Below are 25,690 nucleotides of genomic sequence, written 5' to 3'. Positions count from 1 at the left end.
AGCAGGAAGCGGGGGGGGGGGGGGGGGGTTGGGGAGTTTTACCTTAGGTCTCTCTAATAAAGATCTCATTTCTTAAATATATTGGAAGCTGAATCATATATATGTTGTGTGTGTGTGTATGCCATTCCCCCAATTAATAATTAATCAAAGGATATGAATAGGCAGTTTTCGGAAGAAGAAATCAAAGCTATCTACAGTCATATGAAAAAATTATCTAAATCAATAATTAAAGAATTGCAAATTACACCAACTCTGAGGTACCACCTCACACCTATCAGATTGGCTAACATGACAAAAAAGGAAAATGACAAATGATGAAGGGCATGTGAAAAAATATGTATACTATTATATTGTTAGTGGAATTGTGAGCTGGTCAAGCCATTCTGGAGAACAGTTTAGGGGCCTAAAAAGCTATAAGACTGCACACATGCTTTGACCCAAAAATACCACTACTAGACCCATATCCCAGACATTATAGAAAAGGAGAAAGGACCTATATGTACATAAATATTTATAGCAGCTCTTTTTTTGTGGTGGCAAAGAATTGGAAATTGAGGGGATGCCTATCAAATGAACAAGTTGTGGTATATGGATTGTGATAGATTCTTTTGTGCTTCAAGAAATGGTGAAAGAAATGGTTTCAGAAATACCTGGGAAGACTCATATGAACTGATACAAAGTGAATTGAGTGGAACCAGGAGAACATTGTACATGGTAACAGCAATATTATAACAATAATCATCTGTAAAAGACTTAGCTACTCTGATTGAAACAATGATCCAAGACAATCCCAAAAGACTCATGATGAAAAATGCTATTTATCTCCAGAGAGAGAACTGATGAACTTAGTGCAGATTGAAGCATATTTTTTTCACTTTTTTTCCCAACAGAGCTAATATAGAAATATGTTTCATATGCTTTCACATATATAATAAGTATCATATTACTTGGAGGGAATGAGAAAATTTGGAACTAAATGTTTAAAAATTAATTTAAAAAAAAAATAAAACCTTAGGAGTATTTGTATTCAACTTTCCTCCTTTACTAAAACTTTTAGTGCTCTTCTCAGTATTCCCTTATCTAGTATTTATGACTTTGGGAGCTGGCTTAGAAAACTTAATCAATTAAGTAGGTAAAAGGTTAAAAATAAAGAATAAAAGTTTTACTATAAGAATAAGAGAATAAATGTCTTGTTCTTTTTACATTTAGAAAATATATTCTGTTTCTTCATGATAAAATTTAAGTAAACAGCAGAACTCCTAAACTATTGCTAGCTTTTACAAACAACATAAGTAAGTCTTTCCCACTTTGATTTAGACAAAGAGAAAGCAAAAGGAAAGCAGAAATGTGTGAGGCAGCCTGCAGTTACATTAGTAATAGAAAACATTTTAAAATGTTTGAAATAATATAATTGCTTTGCACCGGGAGCACGTACATGAATAAAAGATGTTAGCAGGTGTCCTGCCAGTATGGAATCTCATGCTGTTGTATTTATTGGAAATATGCACACTATCAGCAGATTGAAATTTCCTAAAAGTAATGGAAACAGAAGGTTTAAATAATGAGCATGCAACAGCTTAAAAGTAGGTATTATAATTGCATAACTTTTAAAATAAAAATCTTTCACTTAGCTTATTATTTCATTGTTTGTCTACCAAACTATCCTTCCTGTATTACATTTTTCACTGATACCCTTAAACATAGACTCTCTCCTCCCTCCCCTGATCCCTGCCATCCTTTGCAACCGTCTGTCAGGTTGTGAGTTTTTTCTTTTTTTTTTTAAGATTTCATCACATTACATTAGATATCTCCCTATTTGTATTTGCTTTGTCCATTACATAATATGACAAGTAAGCTTTTATGACAGATCCTGCTTGAGTGTTGGTAATATATACTGACATTAATGTAAACTCTTACATAGTTTAATAGTTTCTGAAGAATGAGTATAATGTTGAACAGATATCTTTGCAGTCCTGTTTTTATAGCATAATAATATTATACAGTATTGAAAATATTTGATTAGTGTGTTAAATAAATGAGTAACAGTGAACAACCTGGGATAAGAGTAACTACATAGTTTTTATTTTATATTTGTCATTGTATACTGTGAAAGAACCCTGGTTTCATGAGTAAAGGCATTCCTTTCAATGAAATAAGCCATTACCCTTTCACAATACCTGAGTTTCTCAGACCCCAAATGTCATCATCTGGTAGTCAAGTGTATTAGGGCAATTAAATTCTTTGTATTTAATTGGGCTTTTTCTCACACTTTCCTCAGATGGCAGATAGAGAGCATTTCCCTAGGCTAACAATTTAAGTTTTCCCAGCTTTGAAGAAAGCCACCAGAATGTCAGGTATTCCACTTACATGTATTGTATTCAAGACAGCATATATATCAGGTACCTTGGCTAAGAAGACAAAAACAAAACTGTCCCTGTCCTCCGGCAGTTCACATTCTTGGGAAGGAAGGAAGAGTGGATATGTTGATTAAAAGAAGTAGATAATATCCACAGATATGTATAATACAGAGTATTATGTAAAGCTTGATTGATAATTCCAGGTAAAGAATAAAGGGTATAAATAGGGAGTAATCTAGGAAAATTTGAGGAGAGAGCAGAGGTGAATGTCTGGAGAGCAATTTTGAGAGACAGTGTTCTAGACACAATCAATTTATTAACAAGGCTAGCATTTGCCAATAAATGGGATCAGTGACCTCTCAATGACCAAAAACCCAAAATGGGGGCTGACAACGGTCTTTTATAGTGATTAACAACATGACAAGGCAAAATCTTCAGCAACACAGGTATGTTTTCTTCTAATTGGCTAGAAAGCACAAACTTCTCGGATCAGCTTGCTATCACACCGTTTGGACCTCAGGCAAAGGAGCAAGAACTTGGAGCAGAAGGGGTGGTGATACTCTCCTTCCCGAAGCTGGAGACTTGATGGAATGGGGGACTGCCAATGAAAATGCACAGTCAAGAGATGTCTTGTGACAAGAATAACAAGGCCAGTGTCAGGGGATCACAGAGTACATAGAGGGAAGTAAGCTATGAGAAGACTGTCGCAGTAGAAAGGGCTCAGATTATGAAGGTCTTTGAAAGCCAAAGGGAGGATTTTACATTTTATCCTGAAGGGGAAACAGAGCCACTGCAGTTCACTGAATTGGAGCAGGATGACATGGTGACACCTGCATTTTAGGAACATCATTTTAACAGCCGAGTGGAGGATAGATTGGTGTGGGTAGAGGCGTATTCAGAAGACCAACCAGCAGACTGTTGGCAGTAGTCCAAGCGTGGGGTGATGAAAGCATGTACCAGAGTGATGGCAGAGTTAGAGGTAAGAAGGGGGCATATACAAGAAGTATGAAAGAAGGTAGAATTGTAGGCCTTGGCAACAAATAGGATATGAGGAGTGAGAGGGAGGGAGTTGAAGATGGTAGCTAGATTGTGAACCAAATGACTGAAAGAATGATGATGCTCTCAACTATAATGGGGAAGTTTTGAAGAAGGGAGGGTTTGGGGGAAAACAACATGAGTTCAGTATTGCATATGTTGAGTTTAAGACGTCTGTAGGAATTCTAGTTTTAAGAGATCCAATAGGCAATCGGCGATGTCAGACTTGAGGCCAGGAAAGAAGTTAGGGCTAAATAAATAGATCTAAGAATTATCTCCATTGGGTTATTAATTGAATCCATAAGTTCTGATAAGACCACTAAGTGAAATAGTATAGATGGATAATAATAATTAAAGTTTAAGGTTTTTCATGTTTAAGCTTTACAAAGTACTTTAGAAATAATATTCAATTTTATCCTCACAACAACCTTCGGAGGTAGGTCCTTTTTTTTATCCTTATTTTACAGATGAGGAAACCAAGGCAAACAGAGACTTGAGTAACTTGCCAAGTGTCACATAGCTGGAAAAAAAGAAGAGGGCCCAGGTGAGAGACTTGTGACATTCACAGTTGGTGAACATGATCCAGGTGAAGATCTAGCAAAGGAGACTGAGAAAAATACATAGGGTGAGAACTAGTAGAGTGGTATCATGAAAACCTAGAGAGAAGAGAGTGTTAAAGAAAAGTGGTTGACTCTGTCAAAGGCTGCAAAGAGGCCAAGAAGGATGAGGATTGAGAAAAGGCCATTAGATTTGGCATGTACTTCCTCATCTTAGGATAGGGCTTATGTGCCTTCTTCTCCATTAAGCCTTAATTCTCCTTAGAAAAGACAAAAGAAATCAAATAAGAGTTAAACTAAATCTTTTAATTCTCTTCAGCTAATATCATTTTGTCCACTTAGAGGAGTGGTCCCAGCCCTTCTATGATCTGCCATCTCTGGTTTCCCTGGCTTCCTTCAAGACAGTTCATATCTCAACTTCTGTAGCAATTTTCTTCATCTTGCCAGCTTCGAGTGCCTTCTCTCAGATTACCTTCCTTTTTCATTGAATATATTTTGTTTGTATCTCTCTTTCTCTTACTCACTCACTGTGTCTGTGTGTATGGGTATGTGTGTGTGTGTGTGTGTGTGTGTGTGTGTGTATATATGTATAATGGTTAGGTATTCAGATTTGGAAACCATCAGCAAATTAATGAGAATTGAAACTGTTAAAGCAGTTGAGATTACTAAGGGACAGAATGTAGAGAAAGAAGAGAATAGGGCCCCGGACAGGGTCTTTTGAGATACCCACAGTTAGGATGTGAGATATGATTGATAATCCAGCAAAGGAGGATAAGGAGGAATAGTTGGGCAAGTAGGGGGAGAATCATGAAAAAAAAAAGTCATAGAAAAAAAATAAGATTAGAAAGCCTTCAACCAAAGGAATGGTCAATGTTGTTAAAAACTACAAAGACAGCATAGAGGACAAGGAATGTAAAATGGACATTCAACTTAATAATTAAGAAATCACCAGAGAACTTTGAGTTCAATAGAGTGGTATATCCAGACACCAGATGGCAAAGGGTTGAGAAGTAAGGAAGATTTGAGGAAATAATGGCAATGAGTATATAGTTTATTCTTCCTGAGAATTTGCCACTGGTATGGAAAAGCACTGAATTTATGAGGATATGATTCCTTACTCTACTTTTTAATTTCTTGTCTTTTATAGTAGCCATTTACCACTTCACAATTTGAATAAATCTTTTCAAAACCACTTGGTATTTCAATTTTGAACATTTCATTGATATTCTGTATTTATTGATGTCATTTTCTCATTTTTTTCATCATTCTTGATCCCATAGATAAGGTGAATTATCTTTGATAAGAAAAACAGCTATAAAACTGTAGCAGGTTTTTCCTTGAGCTACTTAATAGGTGGATAGAGTGTCAGCCCTAGAGTCAGGAAGACAGCTTCCTGAGTTCAAATCTGTCCTCAGACATTTACTGTGTGACTCTGGGCAAGTCACTTAACCCTGTTTGCCTGAGTTTCTTCCTCTGAAAAATGAGCTAGAGAAATGGCAAACTACTCTAGTATGTTTGCCAAGAAAACCCCAAATGAGGTCACAAAGAGTCAGATACTACCGAAATGACTGAACAACAAAATGATTGGTTTTTCTGTTGACCACTTTTCAATCTCATAATCCCTGGGATGTTTGCCCACCAAAAGTGTTTCCCACTATCATAAAGTCCAAATAGATAAGGGATTCCTTTACTCTCCACCCCCAATAGCCAAAGAACTAAAGTAAGGCAAAATGGAAAGATTCATAACAAGTAGGGGGAATTATTCTAAAGCAAGCATACACAAAAGGGTACAGTCTCCCCGGGAAATTCATGCAAGGGTGAGAACCCTTTGTCTTTTGTGTAGAGAATTATCCATCCCCTTTCTCTGGTTCATTGCCTATAAGATATATATAGCTGCAAAGTCATCAGCATTGTGCTATGACTCCATTGCAGTCTCACCCACAAAGTCCCCTTCTCCCACTCCTTGTTCTGACTACAACTCATTGCATCATCTCTGTTTCCCTCTTGACTCAACACAATGACCAACCACAAATTCAGAGGGCATGAACTCGGTTATAGAATGAGACATATATTTGGAGACATTGTCAAGGCATGAATTTGTTTTGCTTAACAAGGTATTTATAAGGGTTTTGCTTTTCTTTTTTTTTCAATTGGAGAGGAGGGAAAATAGATTTTTAATTTTAAAAAATCAAATTAAAAAACAAAAGAAAGAAATCTTGCCAAAAGTAATTTCTGTATGCAGTCAGTCATCCCAGAAAAAGGACTTCACAGGAACAGATGGCAAGATGAACCTCATTCTGAGCTTATAAGATGCTTATATGGGTAAAAATAAATGTATCTAAAGTGATGATAAATGTGTCACAAGGTGTTATACCTTAATTTGAGTGCATCATGGTTTTCTTGCTTTGCTTTATACAAAAGGAGTGCATTTAGATGCCAAGCTCAATAAAAATTCATTAATTAGGATTAATTGAGGGCAAATTTCTAAGATATATTGGGAAACAATAATTACAACTTTTTTTCTAGGGAGAAAAGTCTGGTGATGAGGGAGTAGGAGTAAGAATCTGTCAGATATTCATGGCTTCTTTATCGTTTATCTTTGGGAATTCATTCTTCTGGAAATTATTCACTATATTATAATTCCTATTTTTCCTATTTAAGTGGTAGTGCATGCCATTTCATTTTGCTTTCTATGTATTTTTCTTGCTTATTCCCTTTTCCCCCTTGCTCTTTAGTTCATCTATTTTCACAATTTGTGGAAATATTTTTAATCTAATTCAGAACTACGTGGCAAATGCCAATTTATCTCAGGATTGAGTTCACTTTATGTTAGGATCTGAAAGGGATATATTGTCATCAAATGAAGCAGTGTTAGAGTCCTTTTTTTTTTTATTACATTTTACCAACCAGTGTCTCTTCATTCTGTCTTACGATCATAAATACTTTTTATTAAAGTTTTTTTTTAACTATTACTGCAACTGCATGCTTCCAAGGTTAGTAACCTATATACTGAAATGCTATTTTGCATTTTACAAACCCCTTTTTGTTTTCTTCCTTCTTTACCATGTATTCTTCCTACAGGTTCTGTTCATTCAGTCCCTTCATGTTCTTCTTTTCATTTTACTCTTCCTCCCCCTCCCCCGCCACTTTCCTATACCTTGTTGCTTTATCTCTCTGCACTCCAAACCATCTACTACATAGATAGCAAAGTAATTTTACTAAAGCATAAGTCTGATTATGTCAACCCTCGTTCAGTCAACTCCATTGGTTCCTAATCCCTCTAAAATGAGATACGAAGTCCTGTATTTGGCATCTTCACAACCCGGCTCTTTCCTACCATTCCAGTTTTCTCACACTCTACTCCTCTTCCCCGTACTCCATAGTCCTACATTATGGGTGCTCCTTGCTGTTCCTCACACAAGACACTTCATCTCTAGTCAGTAAGTCAATCAAAAGGCATTGATTAGAGGCAGCTTGGCGGTGCAGTGGATAGAGCACCAGCCCTGGAGTCAGGAGGACCTGAATTTAAATCTGGCCTCAGACATTTACTAGCTCTGTGATCTTGGGCAAGTCACTTAACCCCAATTGCCTAAAATAAATAAATAGATAATTTTTAAAAAACATTGAGGAAGCATCTGCTAAAGAACAGCAAAAGACAGTTTTTGCTTTCAGAAAGCTCACTGTCTAATGGGAGAGACAACATACAAACAACTACATACAAACAAGCTATAGCCAGGATAAATTGGAGATCATCAAACAACTACATACAAACAAGCTATAGCCAGGATAAATTGGAGATCATCAATAGAGGAAAAACACTAGCATTAAGGAGCATCAGGAAATGATAGGATTTTAGCTGAGACTTGAAAGAAGTCAGGGAAGCCAAGAGGCAGAGATAAATAGGGAGAATATTCTAGGTATGTGGGATAGCCAGTCTCCATGCCTTTGTACTGTCCATTTTTGTCTCCCCTACCTAGAAAACCTCTCCTTCTTCTCCTAGGACTCTATAAATTTTCCTTCTTTCCACTCTGTGTTTATTACATATGCACCTGTTTACTTACATGTTGTCTCCTTTATTAGGATGTAAGCTTATTGAGGACTTTTTTTGCCTTTCTTTCTTTGTGTCCCCAGGTATGGGCATGAGCATGGAGCATGGTACATAGTACATCTTAATTAAATGTTATTGATTGGTTGATTTATTGACACCAATTTGATCAGGATTCTAAAGACTTTTAGGAGTTAATTTTTTTCCCATAATGTTATTGTCATTGTATAAATTGTTTTCCTAATCCTGCTTACTTTTAGCTGCATCTTCCCAGTTTCCTTTCCTTTTCATCATTTCTTATGGTCCATTACATTCATTTACCTTGATTTGTTTAGCCATTCTCCAAAAGGAGGACAGTTTCCAATTTTGGTTACTATGAAAAGCTACTATAAATATATTTATACATATAAGTCCCTTTTCTATTTCTTTTATCTCTTTGGGCTCTAGGCATAGTGGTATAACTGGATCAAAGGATATATACAGTCTGATAATTTGGGGTGTTTTTTGCTTTCCAGAAAGACTATACCAATTTTATAGCTCCATCAGCAATCCACTAATATGCTTATTTTCCCTCAGCCCCTTAGACAGTTGCCATTTTCCTCTTTTGTCATCTTTACCAATCTGATGGAACCCAAAGATTGCTTTAATTTGCATTTTTCCAATTATTAGTAATTTAGAGTAATTGGTAACATAGTTGTTGATAACTTGGATTTCTTGCTTTGAGGACTACCTATTCACATTTTTTGACCATTTATCCACTAGGGAATGGCTCTTAGTTTTATAAATTTAAATGGGCTTGTTAAGTATCTTGGATATGAGACCTTTATGAGAGAAACTTGCTATAAAATTGTTATCCTATTGTCTGTTTCTATTCTAATTTTAGCTACATTAGATTTACTTATACAAAAGCTTTTTAATTTTATGTAATTAATATTGTTCATTTTATGTTTGATGAGACTCTGTATCCCTTGTTTCAGATCTAAAAAGTAATTTCTTTGTTCCTTTAAGTTTGTGATGTAACACTTTATATTTATAAAGTCATGTATGCATTTGGAGCTTATCTTTGTATATCGTATAAGGGAGTTAACCTAAATCTAATTTTCCCCAGACTACTGTCCAACTTTCCCAGCAGTTTTTGTTTAGCAGTGAGTTCTTATTTCAATAACTGAGGTCCTTAGGTTCATCAAAAACTATCCTAATCTATTCTACTGATCAACTTCTCTATTTTTGAACCAGTATCAAATCATTTTAATTGTTACTGCTGGGCAGTACAATTTGATGATATATGATACTGATGGACTCTCTTCTTTCCCAATTTAAAAAAATATATATTATCTTTGAGATTTTCAGTCTTCCACGTGAATTTTTTTTTTTTTTTAGCTCTGTGAAGTAATTCTTTGGTAGTTGGATTGGTATTGCACTTAATAAGTTTCAGATATTGACATCATTAAATGTTTTTTTCCTATTTTTTAAAGTGTCTTTATAACTGCAAAGAGTATTTTATAGTTGGATTGATAGAGTTCCTAGGTATATCTGGGTGGATATACAGAACTCTCAAATATTTTATAACTTGTATAGTTATTTTGAATGGAATTTCTCTTTCTAGCTCTTTCTATTGGAATTTGTAACATACAGTAATAGGGAAGATTTATGTGGATTTATATTATATCACACAACTTTGTTGAATTTATAAATTGCTTCCATTAATATTGTGATCAACTCAAGATTTTCTAAATAAATCATACTGTCTTGAAAAGGCAATAATTTTGTTTAGCCTTTGACTATACGTATTCCCTCATTTTTACTTTGTTGTGTTATTGCTACATCTAACATTTCTGTATGTAATGTTAAATAGTAGTGATAATAATAGTCATCTTTTCTTTACCCCGATCTTATGGGAAAGGCCACTAATTTTTCTCCATCGTGTATACAGTTTTCTCTTGTGTGTTACTACATCAAGGAAAAGTCCATTTATTTCTGTACTTTCTAGAGTTTTTAATAAAATGAGTGCTGAATTTTCTGAAAAGCCATTTAGCATATATTGATATAATCATATGGGTTTTATTATTTGCATTATTAACATAAATTTATATGTATTATACATACATACATATATAGTCTTTCTTATATTGAAACAACTTAGCATTCCAGGTATAAACCCCATGTGATAATATGTACCCTTTCTAATATTTTGTTGTAGCCTACTAGCTAACATATATATTTTTAAATTTTGTATTAATGTTTATTAGAGATAATGATGTGTAGTTTTCTTTGTCTTATCTCTCTTTGGCTTAGGTTTTAAATCTATATTTCTGTGATAGAAAGAAATTGAAAAGACATGTTCTTTTCTAACAGTTTATGTAATATTGAAACTAATTGCTTTTTTGAAAAGTTTGATAGAATTAATTTCTAAATCTATCTGGCCTTTTTTTTTTCTTTTGGGAGTTCATCTATGGCTTATTCAATTTCTTTTTCTGTTATTGAGTTATTCAAATAGTCTTTCTTTTGGTAATTTCCATATTTTGCCTTTTTGTTGTAATTCATCCATTTCCTCTGAGTTAGCAGTTTTGTTAGTGTTATAATTGAGCAAAATAGTTTCTAATAAATGATTTTCTCATTAATTGACATGAGCTCTCTTTTCTCATTTTTGGACACAATTTGGTTCTCCCTTTTTTAATTTGATTAGTTAGCTGTTTATTTGACTTTTTTTCCCCATAAAATGGCTTCCATTTTTATCAATTCCATTTTTTCTTACAAGTTTTTTAATCTACTTAATTTTTAGAATTTTTATTTTATTACATAGTTGGGGATTTTTGATTTGTTGTGTCTAAAGTTTTTTTTTTTTAGTTGCGTTGCCATTAATTGAGTTGTTTCTCTCTGTTTTCACCCCTAAGAACTGATTTATCTGCATCCCGTTAAATTTTGGTATGTTGCCTCATTATTGTCATTTTCTCTGATGAAATTTCTATCATTTCTGTAATTTGTTCTTTGAACTCACCAGTTCCTTAGATTAATGTTATTCAGTCTCCAGTTTTTCAGTTCTTTCTTTAAAGGTCTTTAATTGATAATAATTTTTAATTCCATTATGATTAATAAATGATGTTTAATATTTGTGTTTTTTTTTTCATTTTTTGGAGAGTTCTTCATGCCCCAATACAGCACATAATAAGAACTTAATAAAATGTTTATTGATTGTCATCTCCAAATATTCATTAATATGAACATTTGGAATATATCACCAACTACAGGGAATTCTTCATTTTGTAATCCTTCATAGGACATCCTTTATGATAGTAATGAATACTCAGATTAGTTCAATTCAGCAAATCTTTACTGAGTAATTACTATGTCTAAGGCACTCTACTAGGCACCAGTAATATAGAGACATCTGCCCTCACAATTTTAGATTTTGGAAGGAAAGAAGAATTTATTAAGCACCTATTCCAAGTACTTTATAAATAATCTCTTTTTATCTTCACAATAATCCTAACAGCTTCTATTCTTAACCTCATTTACAGTTGAGGAAACTGAGGCAAATAGCCATTAAGTGACTTGCCCAGGGTCATACAGCTAATGTCTAAGGCTAGATTTGAATGCAGGTCCTCTTTATTTCAGGCTCATTGTTCTCTCCACTGTGTCACCTAGTTGCCTCTTTGACAGGAATGCATCATGTATGTAGACGAGTAAATTATAAAGCAATAAAAATTTTACAGATCAGAACAGTACTGTTTACCTCAAAAAATAAACTCAAGGATTCTTTTTCAGTGTTAACAAAACAGGACATAATTTATAATCTCCAGGATCTCTGTAGGCAAGAAATTAACTTGAGACCTCTGAACAATAGCCTTATTTTTTTTTTCTTTGATACTGGTCCTCCCTAACAATCCCAGGCTAAGAGTGCAACCAGTCCCGCTCACTCTCAGGGGCTTATCATATTGGTGGCGGATGGGAATGTGGACTTAACTAATCTACTTAGCCAACTGCAACTCAGAGCTCCTCGGCTAAAGCAGTCCACCAGCCTCAACCTCCCTAGTAGCACAGATCGCAAGAGTGTGCTACCTCTCCTGGAAGTTTTAGTAACTTGTTATTACATTCTCAGAACAAATAGATATTTGGCTCTTACTCATCCTTTTTACTACCTCTCTTCTAACAAATTTACAAGGGGGCTTCACTACAGTTTGAAGCTTTTGTTTCTTAGCTTCCACATCAGTTAATCTGCAATTTTTCTGTCCCCAGTTTCATTACTTGTTTTTGCATATTTTCTAATTTTTTTGAACACTTCATTGATTTTCTTAGCCTATACTGCATTCTGTGATGGCTTTCAGTTTTCCTCTATAGTAAATCCAAAGTACCTGATTGATTCAGCAAATTCTTTAGAATTTTCTATTATGTTTTCAGTATTGGTCATTTTCTTTACTATTTCCTCCAATTTTTAAAGGATTCTAGCCTGAGTGCCTCATTTGATTTTTTTTTTAATGTTATGAATTCTGTTCTTTTTTTGGCCTTGTGATTTTCTTAGTATTGTTAATATTTATTTAATTTCCAAAAATGTCTTAACCATTTGAGGATATCTCGGGATGATTTATATTTTTCTTTATCCATCTGAGTTTCTTCTCATGACGCTTGAGATTTTTCAGCTGTTTTATAATTTGTTTTAATTAACACTTTTCTTATTTTCCATTTTGAATTTTTAAATTCTTTTTTAGTGTAAAAGGCTAACCCTGCATTCTTTGATGCTTGTTTTTGTTCTTTGAAAAGCATATGAGGCACTGAGCCTCCTTCATTTCTCCCCACACCTTCTTTCCTGGAAAACCCATTCCATCACCATTCCTAATGAGAAATCATTGAATCTGATTTCACTGAGTGCTATTTCAAGACAGTTCATCTGTGATTAATGTTGTTCTTTACTTTGAGTAGTTGTTAAGGTAATTGGTCTATAATATTCTGGTGTTAAATGATTGAATAGTCATATTGTTGACTTTTGAAATTTTTTCTTAGTTTAGGATTGACTCTTAATGACATTGACGCAATACTTATCATAACACAACTGCATTGGATTAGGTGTACAAAAGAATAATAGATAACAGCAGGAACCTGAAGCAGCTATTGTATAGTGAACTCCAGTGGGATAATCACAATCAGAGAAGGCCCAGAAATGTTTTCAGGTTCAGTGAAGCCTATCCGAGCAGTGTAGCATTACTTGAGGTCTGAATAACAACTACAGCTAACAGACAAACATGGCATGCAGGGTTGGGGAATGCACTTGTTCTTTTTTTGAGCTAAAGATTCAGGCTGATTAGAATCTACATGGTAATGTTATAAGCTGCCTTAGATAATGTATAGAACAGTTGCTGTTGCTAACCCAAGGATATGTTTCATTTATGTTTGATGAAGAAAGGATTATTGTTCTAAGTTGCATTTTTAATTTCACCATTATGGAAGGATGTGCTTCTTCAAGTACATGATCATAATGGTGGGAAAGTGTGTAGTGTTTATTGTTAATGATTTCAAGCTTCTCCCTGAAGCAAAGGCCTGTCTTTTAAACAATATTCTTCTAGCAGCATACGCGTTAGCATGGAATTGTTCTTGTTCAGTCATTTTTCAGTCATATCTAACTCTTTGTGACCCTGTTTGGGGTTTTCTTGGCAAGGATACTGAAGTGGTTTGCCATTTCCTTCTCCAGCTCATTTTACAAATGAGGAAACTGAGGCAAACAGTTAAGTGACTTGTCTAAGGTCGCACAGCTAGCAAGTGTCTGAGGCTGGATGTGAACTCAGGTCCTCCTGACTCCAAGGCCAGCACTCTATCCACTGTGCCACTGAGCTGCCCATCATTATGAGATGCTAGTCTGCAAAGAATTAAAGTTGAGTGTCCCCCAAATGGCAATAGGGGTGTATATGATGAGTGTAAATATATGATAACACGTATTATCAATGAAAATTTGAGCAGGAGAAGTGGCATAAAGGATGTTGCTAGAGAAATATATGCTGGGAAGAGAACTTAGGGTGTTCTTACTGAATAGCCCCCATGTTCAATTGGTACCTACCTCTATATCCAAGAAATATAGCACAAGAGTTCCTAAACTTGTTTTTTAAAATATTTTAAATATTTCAATATAAATATCTTCCTTTATAATACTATGTATTTTATTTTATACATTTAAAAACATTCTGAAAGGGGGTCCATAGGCTTCACCAGATTACCAAAGGGGTCTATGACACAGAAAAGAATAAGCTCCTATAACAGAGAAATGGTTTCTCAGAAAACTAGGTAAACTTCTGTGTGGGAATCATTGAAGAATACAGACGAGTCCCACAGGATAGTAAGGTAAGAAGGGATAGTAATCTGTACCAGGGTTCAGAGTTTTCACACTGCTAAAACAGATCACAAATCTACTGTTGTATTGAAGTGTCCAGAAGTTGAGGGTAGAATCATAGGATAATGGTCAGAGACTAAATTGGGCTTTAGGACATTTAGTCCAGCACCTTATTGGCAGATTAAGTTTCAGAGACAGCATCATATAACTGTATAATTTCACAAATTAGACTACTCTGAAAGTTGTTATTTGTTTATCTTCCAAATCTATTTTGCATGTATTGATATGGTGAATCTCCAAAATATTGATCAATGGTGAAAAGTACTTTAAATTTTCGATTTTTGATTTACCCAACTTTGCTATTTCTTCCTATGTTCATTTAATTGGATCTTCTAATATGAATTCCCTTTCAAAGATGAAGAAAAATAAAGCAAGTGGATAAAGTTGATTATTTCTATAATTGGATTTTCTCCTGAATAAAATAATTTCACTCACTTTAACTTGCTGCTTAAAAAATATTGTATTCAGAAGCATATGAAAAAGGATAGTTTTGTGCCATATTATAGCAATGGTGTATTGGTCTGGTTGTAATGAATTACTGATGTGGAATATACCTTTGCCCTGCTTCATTCCCAAATCTGAATTTCCGTTATGTGATAAATAATCCCATCCAGGAAGAATTCTAATTACTCTAGTAATTATCACCTTATCTCTAAATGGAATTCAGTCATTTGTTGTGGTTTATGAATGTTAAAAATGTTTCATTTCCTTTTCACCTTAAATAAGAGAAAAACACACATTATTAAATCTAATTTGATTGGACCCTATAATTCTTGTTACCATAGAAACAAAAACTCCTACAAGGATGATGTTACTAGTACTATAGGTAACAGAGATTGTGATTATTACATACTGTCATAGTATGATTTTAATAACCAATATATAATAATTCTATAAATTCGAGCTAGTACACACTATCAGTGTTATTCTAATAACTAATATGTAATAGTTCTATAAATTGTATTGGTTATCCCTTTTAATGTTACTTATTTTGAGTATAATATTTGAGATTTTAATTATCAAGTTTATGAAAATTCAGCATATAGAGAGCTATTGATAAATAGTAACCATTTGTCATTTACTTTCCTTCGTATATACGGTATCCCAAAGTTCTTAGCATAGTTTTAAGCTTTAATAGCTAAAACAAGGGACACCCCCTTTGTGTCCATATAGTCATACAAACATATATTCTTACATATATATATATATTCACACTTGTGCGCACACACACACCTTCCTTTGTGTTTTCTACTTCATACCAGTTGCCTTTTTTACTACAAAATTTTGTGATAGCTCATTAAATTTGAATTAATTAAGGCAAAGATCAATTTGAATTAAAACAATTTATTTCATTCAAGAAAAACAGTTTTGTTACTTGGGAATGCATACAATAGCTCAAAGTATTGACTAAGAAAGTGAGGTCAAGTAGTGACCCTTGCTATTTATTGTTCCATAATTTCAGTCATGTCTGACTCTTTGTGACCTCATTTTGGGTTTTCTTGGCAAAGATACTGTTCCTTCTCCAACTCATTTTACACATAAAGAAACTAAGGCAAACAGGGTTAAGTGAGTTGCCCAGAGTCATACAGCTAATAAGTGTCTGCCCTACTGTGTTTGTTTTCAGGAACAGATAAGGATTCATTTATAATTAACACATTAATTACCAGTATGGATGTATGTGCTGCTAAGTGTGCTAAAACATTTTCTTCCAATAAATGTCAGTGTCCACAAAAATAATCCAGTGTTTTATCATAGCAACTCAGATATTTGAGTAGAGAACTGCAGAAGAGATGTCATGTCTTTCACAGACGGTATCCACAGCTCATATCAACTTCTGCCATTTTGACATCATAGTGTATAATATGATAAGAAAAAAGATTGATTATTCATGTCACATGTTCTGTCCTCATAAAGAGACTCTCAGTGTACTTTCTGAACACGAATGCAATTTATGCTTTTATAGCAAAGCTGTGACCACTACATAAGGTGATTGCTGACAAGAATGTACTTATGTTCTATAAAGAATACATTTGGTACAAAACACCTTGCACTAATATCGTATCCATGTGTTTTGCTTTTAGTGAACTTAAAAACTTCCGTATTAGATTATATAAGTGATTCTTTGACAGGATAATTTCTCTCTGTCAGAAGTAGCGAGAGAAATCTTGTAGGAAATAACAAAATTGTTCTCCTTGACTTCAACCCCAAATAAATAGAAGTGTACTTTATAATATCCTAGTTTCATTAAGCAACCAATTATAATTCAAATATCCATAAAATTGTCCAAACTTTTTAGTAACTATTCACTTTTTCAGCCTAGACCACCATCTTGGTCCTAAATACTTTCTATCTGATTGTTCTTTAAATTGATCTCTTTAGGGCCTAAAGTGATTCTTCCTACTGGGAGAATACTGGAATTTGAGAAACAAGCCCATGATCATTGTTTTCATATAATTTGTAATTATATAATCTGAATATTTCTGCTTTCAGTTTCATCTTTCCAGAAGAGAATTATAAGCACTAGTTTGTTAATAGTACTAAGGTATCAGAAACTGATTTCTTTCATCTGCCCTCTTTCTGCCTTTCTGATCTTCTTAAACCTTACTCTCCAATTTGTTCCCTGTAATCCAGTGTCTTGGCCTCCTTGATGTTCCTCAAACATGACAGTCACCTCCTAACTCTGGCCATTTTTTGTGATTATCTTCCATGCCTGGAACTTTCTCCCTCCTCATCTCCACATTCGGACTTTGTTGAAGTCTCAGCTAAAGTCATTCAGTCTGTAAACATCTATTAAGCACCTACAACTATTGCCAGGCACTTTGCTAAGAACTAGTAATACAGAAAAAGCCAAAAGATAGCCCCTGCTGTCTTGGAGCTCACCATATAGTGGGGGAGTAACTGTAATTGTAATAACTTCAGTTATGGAACTACCAAAAAAAAACCCCAAACTTTTTTTTTTACTTTATTTTTAGAATATTCAATAATTTATACCTTCTCTGGATACAGGCATGCTTCCCCATCAGTATTTGTAATTTTATCAAATAAATTCATTCTTCATTTAAAAATCACAAATTAGTCTCTTTCCACACCATCTATACCTAATGCCATTTGAAATCTATTTAGTCCCTGCAAGTGTATTTTACTAATACTTACTTTACCTGAAAGCCAAAGTGAGGATGTGTTACTGAAATACTAAGCTGGACTCTGATAGATAATTGGAATGGAGAGGGAATGGGGAAAATTGTAATTGAGGGACTTTCCTTTGGGAATACCCCATAGGCTGTGCCAAGTTTACTACAATTTATAGACAGGGACAATAAACTCATTGTCTCTGCTCCTGTAATATATCATAGGAATTTTCTGAGATTTGTTCTTTTGGAAAAAAAAACAAAACAAAACTCAATCTTTTAGGAAGCATATGACAATGGGTACTTGCCTGCCTCAATCTGCTATTTTTCCATAGCCTTTACTCCTTAGTTCCTTAGTACTTTTAGTCATGATTTCTCTGATGAGCCATGTATAAAATTGGTAGAAATTTGCTGGCGTAATTTTCCCTTATTACACATCTTCATTAGTCTAGAGTATTACTTCATGCAAACGGTTTGTTTGTTTGTTTTTAATCAGAAGGGTTTTGAAATTTTAACTTTGGTATTGTCCATTTAAGAATTTAAAATGTTTATGCAAAGTAATAAAAATATAGAATTAAAAGTCTATTTTTCCAACATATTTTCTTTCACACCTTGCCAGATCATTTTTATCTTTTGTTTTAATGATTTTCCCATCACCTTCCTCCCCGGCTTCCTTCCAGTCTTCGAATTAAAATCCTTCCTTCTACAAGAAGCTTTTCCTGATTCCCCTTAGTGCTAGCACTTTCCCCTTTGAAATTATCTGCAGTTTCACCTCTACATATCTTGTTTGTATATAGTTGCTTTCGTGTTGTCTTTCCTATTAGACGATCTACTTGAGGACATGGACTAGTTTTGCCTTTGTTTGAATCTTTAGAGTTTAGCACATTGTATGACACATAGTTGGTGGTTCCTAATTTGATTTTACTAAACTCACATTGGGGCTGGGAATATTTCCCAATTCTTAGCATAATTGTACTAGTTTAGCTTTAATTAGTACTTAGACAAGGAGAGGAAAACCCTAAGTGCCTTTGAAAGATTACTTGGTAATTCTTCCATCTTGGCAGATATTAAAGCAGTAATCAAGGGAAGTTTCAGAAGGCATTCTTTCCTTCCAAAAACTGTTTTGACCCTTTGTAAAATATTTTTCTCCATAATCAGGATGGTGTCATTCATCTGTACAATAACCATATTTCAGTGATGGTCCCAGAATTTTTGTTGTTGTTTGAAATGTTTCTTGTTAATTTAGCATAATTGGTAACTTAAGAAAAAGAGAAATAAATGCATGTCATGAAAAGAATTTTACAGGTTTTTCATTCTTTTTCTTTTCTTTTCTTTCTTTCTTTCTTTTTTTTTTAGAGTTCCAGGAATAACTATTGCTACAGATATCATCTGTGGTTTTCCTGGAGAAACAGATCAAGATTTTCAAGATACAGTGAAACTGGTCAAAGACTATAAGTTTCCCAGCCTTTTTATTAATCAATTTTATCCACGACCAGGGACCCCTGCTGCAAAAATGGAACAAGTTCCAGCACATGTGGTAAGATACCTTTCTTCTTATCATTCTTTAAAATGCTTTTCTCCCAGTAGTTGCAAAAATGTAACTGAAGCTATTTACTTTTGTGAATTTTTAATAGCAAATTTATGAAGTGTGTGTGTTATGGAGGTTACAAATTGAAAGATAACTCTTTGGTTCTGAGTAAAACAATAACAAGAAAGCATTTTGGGAATTAATCATGCAATTCTTTGTCATTCTGGAATTATACCAAAAGAAAAACCTTGAAATGTTGACATTTAGAGTCAAGGTTTATATTTTTAGCCTGGCAAATGGATTTTTAACTTAAAAATATCTATTTCTTTCTGGTGGAAGGGAATGCAGAAGTTAGGTGTTTTTGTGTTTCCCTTTGAGATTAATTTAAAGCAAAAGATATACTCATACCTCCTCAGTATCCCCCTGACCCTGGGACACCTACCTCCTTCTGATTGAAGAGGGTAGAGGATGGATCAGAGAGCTTCTCTCAGATCCTCCATTTAAGGAGGGAGACCAATGCAACTAGAAGGCTATTGCGGTAGTCTAGGTATAAGAGAATAAACACCTGCACCATGATCGTCAAAGTGTCAGGAGAGAAGGACATATGCAAAAGAGGTTGCAAAGGTAGAATCAGCACTAATTGGCTACAATTAACAGAGACACTAAATTGATTCAGAAATAGGCTCTTAGGAATGGATGGTTAACTAACTCTTTTTTTTTTCATTTTCCACCAAAAGTGAACATACATTCAGTAGTCTATTCCTAAAGAATTAACTTCAAAGAAGGAATAGCAGCAATTAGTTTTTTATGTTAAAAAAAATACAGATATTTTCATTTTTAGTTGTGCTAAAATTTTTATTTTCAGTTTTGTTTTGTTTCCATTTCCCCAAGAAATTATCCAACAGTGGTATGTTCAGTAACCAATCAAAGCTAGAACTAGAGCATTTCTAGCACTATATTTTCTAATATTCACAAATATGTATGTAGCACATATGCTTTGGCCTTACTGTCCCAGAGCAAGGACAGTTATATTTATCCCTCAGGATCCTAAGATAACTTGAGGGGTTTGGGGTATCTCCTCTCTAATGTCATTGGCTCAAATACCCGTTCTGTGTGTGGTCTCCCTATTATTAGACTCCTGTGCTTAGCACCCCATTTAGCCATTTAACAGCAATTAGCTTTTACAAAGAGATATTTACTTCAAAGATATAGCAATAACTTGTCATTTGGTTTTTTCCTTTTTAATCAAATAAAGTCATGGCTTATCTATTTTATCTCATATTTTAAAAAAAGCTTTTAATTTTATTCATTATTTCAGTGAGTTATTATTAATCTTTTCTTTTTTAAGATTTCTGTTTAGGTATTTGTTATTTTATTTTTTTAATTGCATACCCAATTTGTTAATCCCTTCTTTTTTTCTTTTGCTGACAAATGTATTTAGAAATATAAATTTTCCAAAAGGACTACTTTAGCTTCATTTCCAGAATGTTGTTCTTTTGCCCACTTGTCATCATCTTTAATGAGATTCATCTATCATTCCTTTGATAGTTCATCCCATTCTTATTCACAGTTGTTATCACTAAGCATTTCCCTCCATGCCATTTTCTTTGATCCACAAATTCTTTAGGAATAAGTTGTTTAGTCCCCGGTTACTTTTTAATCCTTTCTTCAATAGAGCTTTATTGAATATAATTTTATTGCATTGTGGTCAGTAAAGCATGTGTATAAGATGACTGATTTTCTGCCTTTATATATGAGGTTTTTTTGCCCTAACTCATGGTCAGTTTTTGTAATGGTAACATTCACAATTGATTAACATGTATAGTCCTTTCTATTCTCATTAAGTATTCTCCAGGCATCTCTTATATCTTACTTTTCTAAAATTTTATTCAGATCCTTAACTTATTTCTTGTTTATTATTTTTATCAACTTTTTCTATAGTTTTGCTTTCTATTTCTCCTATATCTCCCTTAGATTTTCCTTTAAGTATTTAAATACTATACCATTTGGTTCATATATTTTAAGTATTAATATTCATTAACTATGGGGCCTTTCAGTGAAATGTTTTCCTTTTTGTCTCTTTTATTCATTTATTATTATATATATTATATATTATAATATATATTATTATTTATTATGTAAAATTCTGATTATTGTTTTGGCTTTTTTGAGTTTAACTGAAACACAATAGATTTTTCTGTAGCTCCTTATTTTGAGCTCTGTGTCTTTATATTTCAACTAGGTTTTTTTGTGAACAATATATTGTCAAATTCTATTTTCTAATACAGTCTGCCATCTTCCTGCTTTTTTTGGGTAAGTTCATCCCATTTGTATTCACAGTTGTCATTACTAAATATTTCCCTACATGCCATTCTTTTATACTTTTTCCTCCTTTGTTCTCTGCCCATTTTTTAAGAGGAGGGTCATGGGAGAGGAGTGTGCTCAGCACTAATGCCCTTTGCTTGATGAAATCGGCTTATTTCCTGCTTTTCTTCTTTTCTCTTCACCCAGACCACAGTCAATTGTTCTTATTCTTTCTGTTCTTTCAAAAACTTCTTCAGGATTCCCCCTACAACCTTAGAGTTTGTTTTGCTTATGACTAATCTTCCTTCCCTGCTGAATTATATCGTTTCTATAATTCACCCTTTTCTCTCCCTAATTCCTATTTCCCTGATAAATTAAAGTGAATGTATTTGTACATCTAACTCACTGTGAGTGTATGTTTATGTTCCTGCAAACAAACACTATCCTTCTTTCCTCATTGAGGTTCAAGTAATATCTGCTCCTCCCACTCCTTCAATTTGTATATACTTCTATTTTCATATCCTCGTTATGTGAAATCTTAAGTTTCTGTACTTTTCTTCTCTATCCTATCCCTTTTTCTCTCTTTCCTTCCTTCTTTTGAGGTCATCCAAACATAACAAAACCACTCTCAGGCCCTGTGTTATTTGACTCCATTTATAAACCCTGATGACAATAGGACCTGAGAAGATTCTTGTATCCTTCCCCCTCATCAATTAGAATGTAACCATGTCACCCTTTTAAAGTACCTTCAGATGACTCACTTATATTGCATATTTGTCTTAATTCTTACATTTGTATTTAAAAGGTCTCCTCAATTCTGGTCTTTTCATCAGTAATTCTTACAGGTTTAAAGTTTTATTTTTTAAAAAAGTCTGTTTTTGCCCTTTGGAATTATAATACTGTTATCCTGGTATCAATTTCTGGTATAAAATTAAGTTCATGATTTTACGCTTATCTCTTTTGCCTTTTGGAATATCATGTTTTATCCTCTTTGCTGCTTTATATTTGTTATTGCTAATCTGGTGTGATCCTGACTCTGATTCCTTGGTACCAGGTAACTGTTTTTTCTGACTGTTTGCCAAATGTGGCTATTTTCTTCTTTGACAGGATGCTCTAAATTTTGGCTATGATAGTCCTAGGAATTTTTTGTTTGTTTGTTTGGTTTGTTTATTTTTTCTCCAGGAATAGACAGTTGGATTCTTCCTATTTTCATTTTTCCCTTTTGAGTCAGAGTGATAGCTTTCCTCCTTACCCTATTTCAGAGCCTGGGATCTCAGTCCACAATTCAGTTCTGGAGTCAGAGCAATAATGCTTCTAGTTCTAATATGTAGGGGCAGTTTTCTTCCATGATTTCTTGAAATCCAAAGTCTTTAGTGATAGTTTTTAAAATAGTCTAATGATTCTTTAATTATCTTTTTTTTAATCTGTTTTCAGATGAGTTGTTTTTTGACATGAGGTATCCTACATTTTCTTCCATTTTAAAAATATTTCACATTGTGTCATGGAGTTATTGACTTCTTTGGTCCATTCTAATTTTCAAGGTGTTTATTATCTGAGCTATTATTTCACTTTTAAAGTCTTTCTTCCAAAATTCTCTTTTCTTTTCCAATCCTCCTCCCCCCTCCCCAGAACTTTCATTTCCTTTATAATTTCTTTTAAAAAAAAACAACAAATTTCTTTCATTTCTTCTAGGAATTCCAACTGATCTTGTGATTGAACTATATTTTTCTTTGAAGTTTTCTTTCTAGGATTTTTTTTTCTTTTGTTTTGTTTTTTAGTTCTCTTCCTCTTTTAGGTTTGTGTCTTGAGCATCCCTGGTACCGTAAGACCTTTTTATCTTTTTTGTTTAGTCATTCTTCTAATCTTAATTTCCACTTTAGAATTTTAGGTTATGTCCAAGCACTGTGCACGTCTGGCAAGTCTTGTGGCTTTTTATAAACCTAGCCTTTTTCAAATGGGTCCTTGCCACTACTTTCTTTGGGCACAGAATACTTTAAGAATCAAAAATTACAGAAGAGTCTTGGACTAGGGAGCTACAAACTTCCAACATATTCTCTGTGGTCCAGTTACAGGCATAGGGTTATATTTGCTTCTCTGGGCTTCTTCTTTGAGCTTTTCTAGGCTCAAGACCACACTTTTATTCTAGGCTACCCAGCTACAGACTTCCCCATAGACACTTTGCTGGCTTAACCCTTATCAGCTAAGCTCTGTAGGTTGAGGTTGACGTCACTGCCTATTTATTCCAGTTCACAGCCAAGGAACTGAGTCTTGGAGAAATCCACTTCTGGAGTTAGAGTGAAAACGCTGTGAACCAGTTCTGAATAAAGGGGCTGAGTCTGAAACTGTTGTTCACTCATGTTCCATAATTCCTATTCTAGTTAGCTGCTGCTAGTGTGTCCACTTTGTAATCTCAGGATGGAATAAAGACTTTTTTTTTCCTTATGTCTTTGTTGGAGTTTTATGGGGAGAATCTGGGCAATACTTCCTCCTACTCTGCCGTCTTTGCTTGTCTCACTATGAAAATCACAGAGATCAGGATTAGATTTCATCTATTCTGAGTCTTCTTAGAACACTTTTTATTAGAGCTCTTCATTATTCTCTAAACTCTTTCTGTGATCTCATTTCTCTACTACTTTCCAACCCTCATTTGGTGCTATTATGATCAGAAACCTCTTAGGTCTTATATCTCCAGGGCTAGGCAAATATCCTCAGGTCCCTACTTCCTTAAGCAAAACAAAACAAAACAAAACAAAACAAAACAAAAGAAGCTGAATGATGGTGATGAAACTATTTTAACCTCTTTCTATCACAGCCCTATATTCTATGTGAATAAATAGTTAACGGTAGGTAGAGAAGACTTAAAATACCGTAGATTTTTGTCCTAGTTTCCTCTAACAACAGATCATTGCCTAGTCTCTCTCTTGTCTCTGTACATTTATTTTAACTTTGTCAGGGAGTCATTTCTTTTGAATGTTTGTGCTTTTTTGTGAGTAATAGACAGATCACAGGTTTTTCTCAATTCAAGAATCCCTGGGCTACAAATACTCAGTCAATAACAAGCTGCTACTAGAACAAGTTCAAAGAAAGAGGGTGACTATACTTGAGAACCCACAGGTGGTGCTTATATGTTTTTGAATGCTAACTTTTCATAAAGCATCCAGCGTCAGAGTGAAAAGAGTGAATGTGGAGATAACACTTTCCGTATTGACTCCACATCATGTGTGCTTTATAAGATTTTCATTCAGTGATGGGCATCTCAAATGGTAGATTAAATTGCACTGAGCTTTTGAAAAACTATAAAGAAAGCCTTCAGGGGAAGATATTCCACTTTGATGCTTGTTGTTTTTGAACTTTCTTTTGCCTTTTTCTTTCCTTTGTATTGAATGCTGTGTGATTCTGTAAATACCTGATGCACTATGAAAACCAGTGATTACAAGTCCCACCCGTACCCCGACCCCAGACAATGAAGAGGGTGGAGAAGGATATGTGAGATAAGTTCACTTGGACTTATCTTAGACAAAGAGAACATAAATTCTTCTTTTGAAAATTCATCTTTATCATTTTTCTACCTTTTCTTCCCTCTTTATCTGTGGTAGAGTTTAGACAAGCCTCAAAGAAAATTGGAAGGCAAATACACATAAGTCATTTATACCTCTCATTAATATGACATTAAAATTATAAAAAATCATAATATTAAATTTGAATTTACTTGCACTACCATAGTTATTGCTTTAATCGTGGGTACACTTTTGGAGGAGGTAAATTCTAAATGACCTTATTCCTGCTCCTACTCTCACTCTCTCTCTCTCTCTCTCCCCCCCACACACACTCACACACACACTCACACTCACACACACACACACACACACACACACACACTCTGCTGTAATTGTTCTACTTATAATATACCAACATTTTTCAAACAGATTATGAATGGTAAAACAGTTAAGAATAGTTCTCTATATGTTTTCTCAGCACTACTCTCTCCTGTTGCTCTCCTCCTACCTATCTGACTGTCCTTCCTCAGACTCTTTGGCCAGATCTTCATTCAGATCACATTCACTCGCCATAGGGTTCTGTCCCAGGCCATCTTCTTTTCTCCCTTTGGTGATCTCGTCAACTTCCTTGGATTCAGTTACCATCTCTTTGCTAGTGATTCTAAGATCTACTTATCCAGCCCTAACCTCTCTGCTCACCTCCAGTCTTGCATTTCCAATTGCCTATTAAGACATACTGAACTAGATGTCCTATAGACATCGTAAACTCAACATGCCCGAAACCCAACTCGTTGTCTTTCCCTCAAAACCCTTCCCCCTAACAAAGGTTTTAGTTTTTGTTTGTTTGTTTTGCAGTTGAGGGC

The 25,690-nt window shown here is 34.2% G+C and overlaps 1 protein-coding gene across 2 annotated transcripts in view; it reads left to right on the top strand.

Moving 5' to 3' along the window:
• The window catches only part of CDKAL1 (CDK5 regulatory subunit associated protein 1 like 1), a 668,649-nt gene that overhangs the window by 467,568 nt on the left and 175,391 nt on the right, over positions 1-25,690 (top strand). For both annotated transcript variants that reach the window (XM_027874274.1, XM_027874355.1), the window contains one exon: positions 18,855-19,035. In XM_027874274.1, coding sequence (XP_027730075.1) covers positions 18,855-19,035 — 181 coding nt within the window. The remainder of the gene's footprint in view (positions 1-18,854; positions 19,036-25,690) is intronic.

This window comes from Vombatus ursinus, unplaced genomic scaffold (genome assembly GCF_900497805.2).
Source record: "Vombatus ursinus unplaced genomic scaffold, bare-nosed wombat genome assembly UNPS02000577.1, whole genome shotgun sequence".
Taxonomy (NCBI): Eukaryota; Metazoa; Chordata; class Mammalia; order Diprotodontia; family Vombatidae; genus Vombatus; species Vombatus ursinus.
The sequence above is the reverse complement of the archived record's forward strand: the minus strand, read 5'-3'. Positions and strand labels throughout refer to the sequence as shown.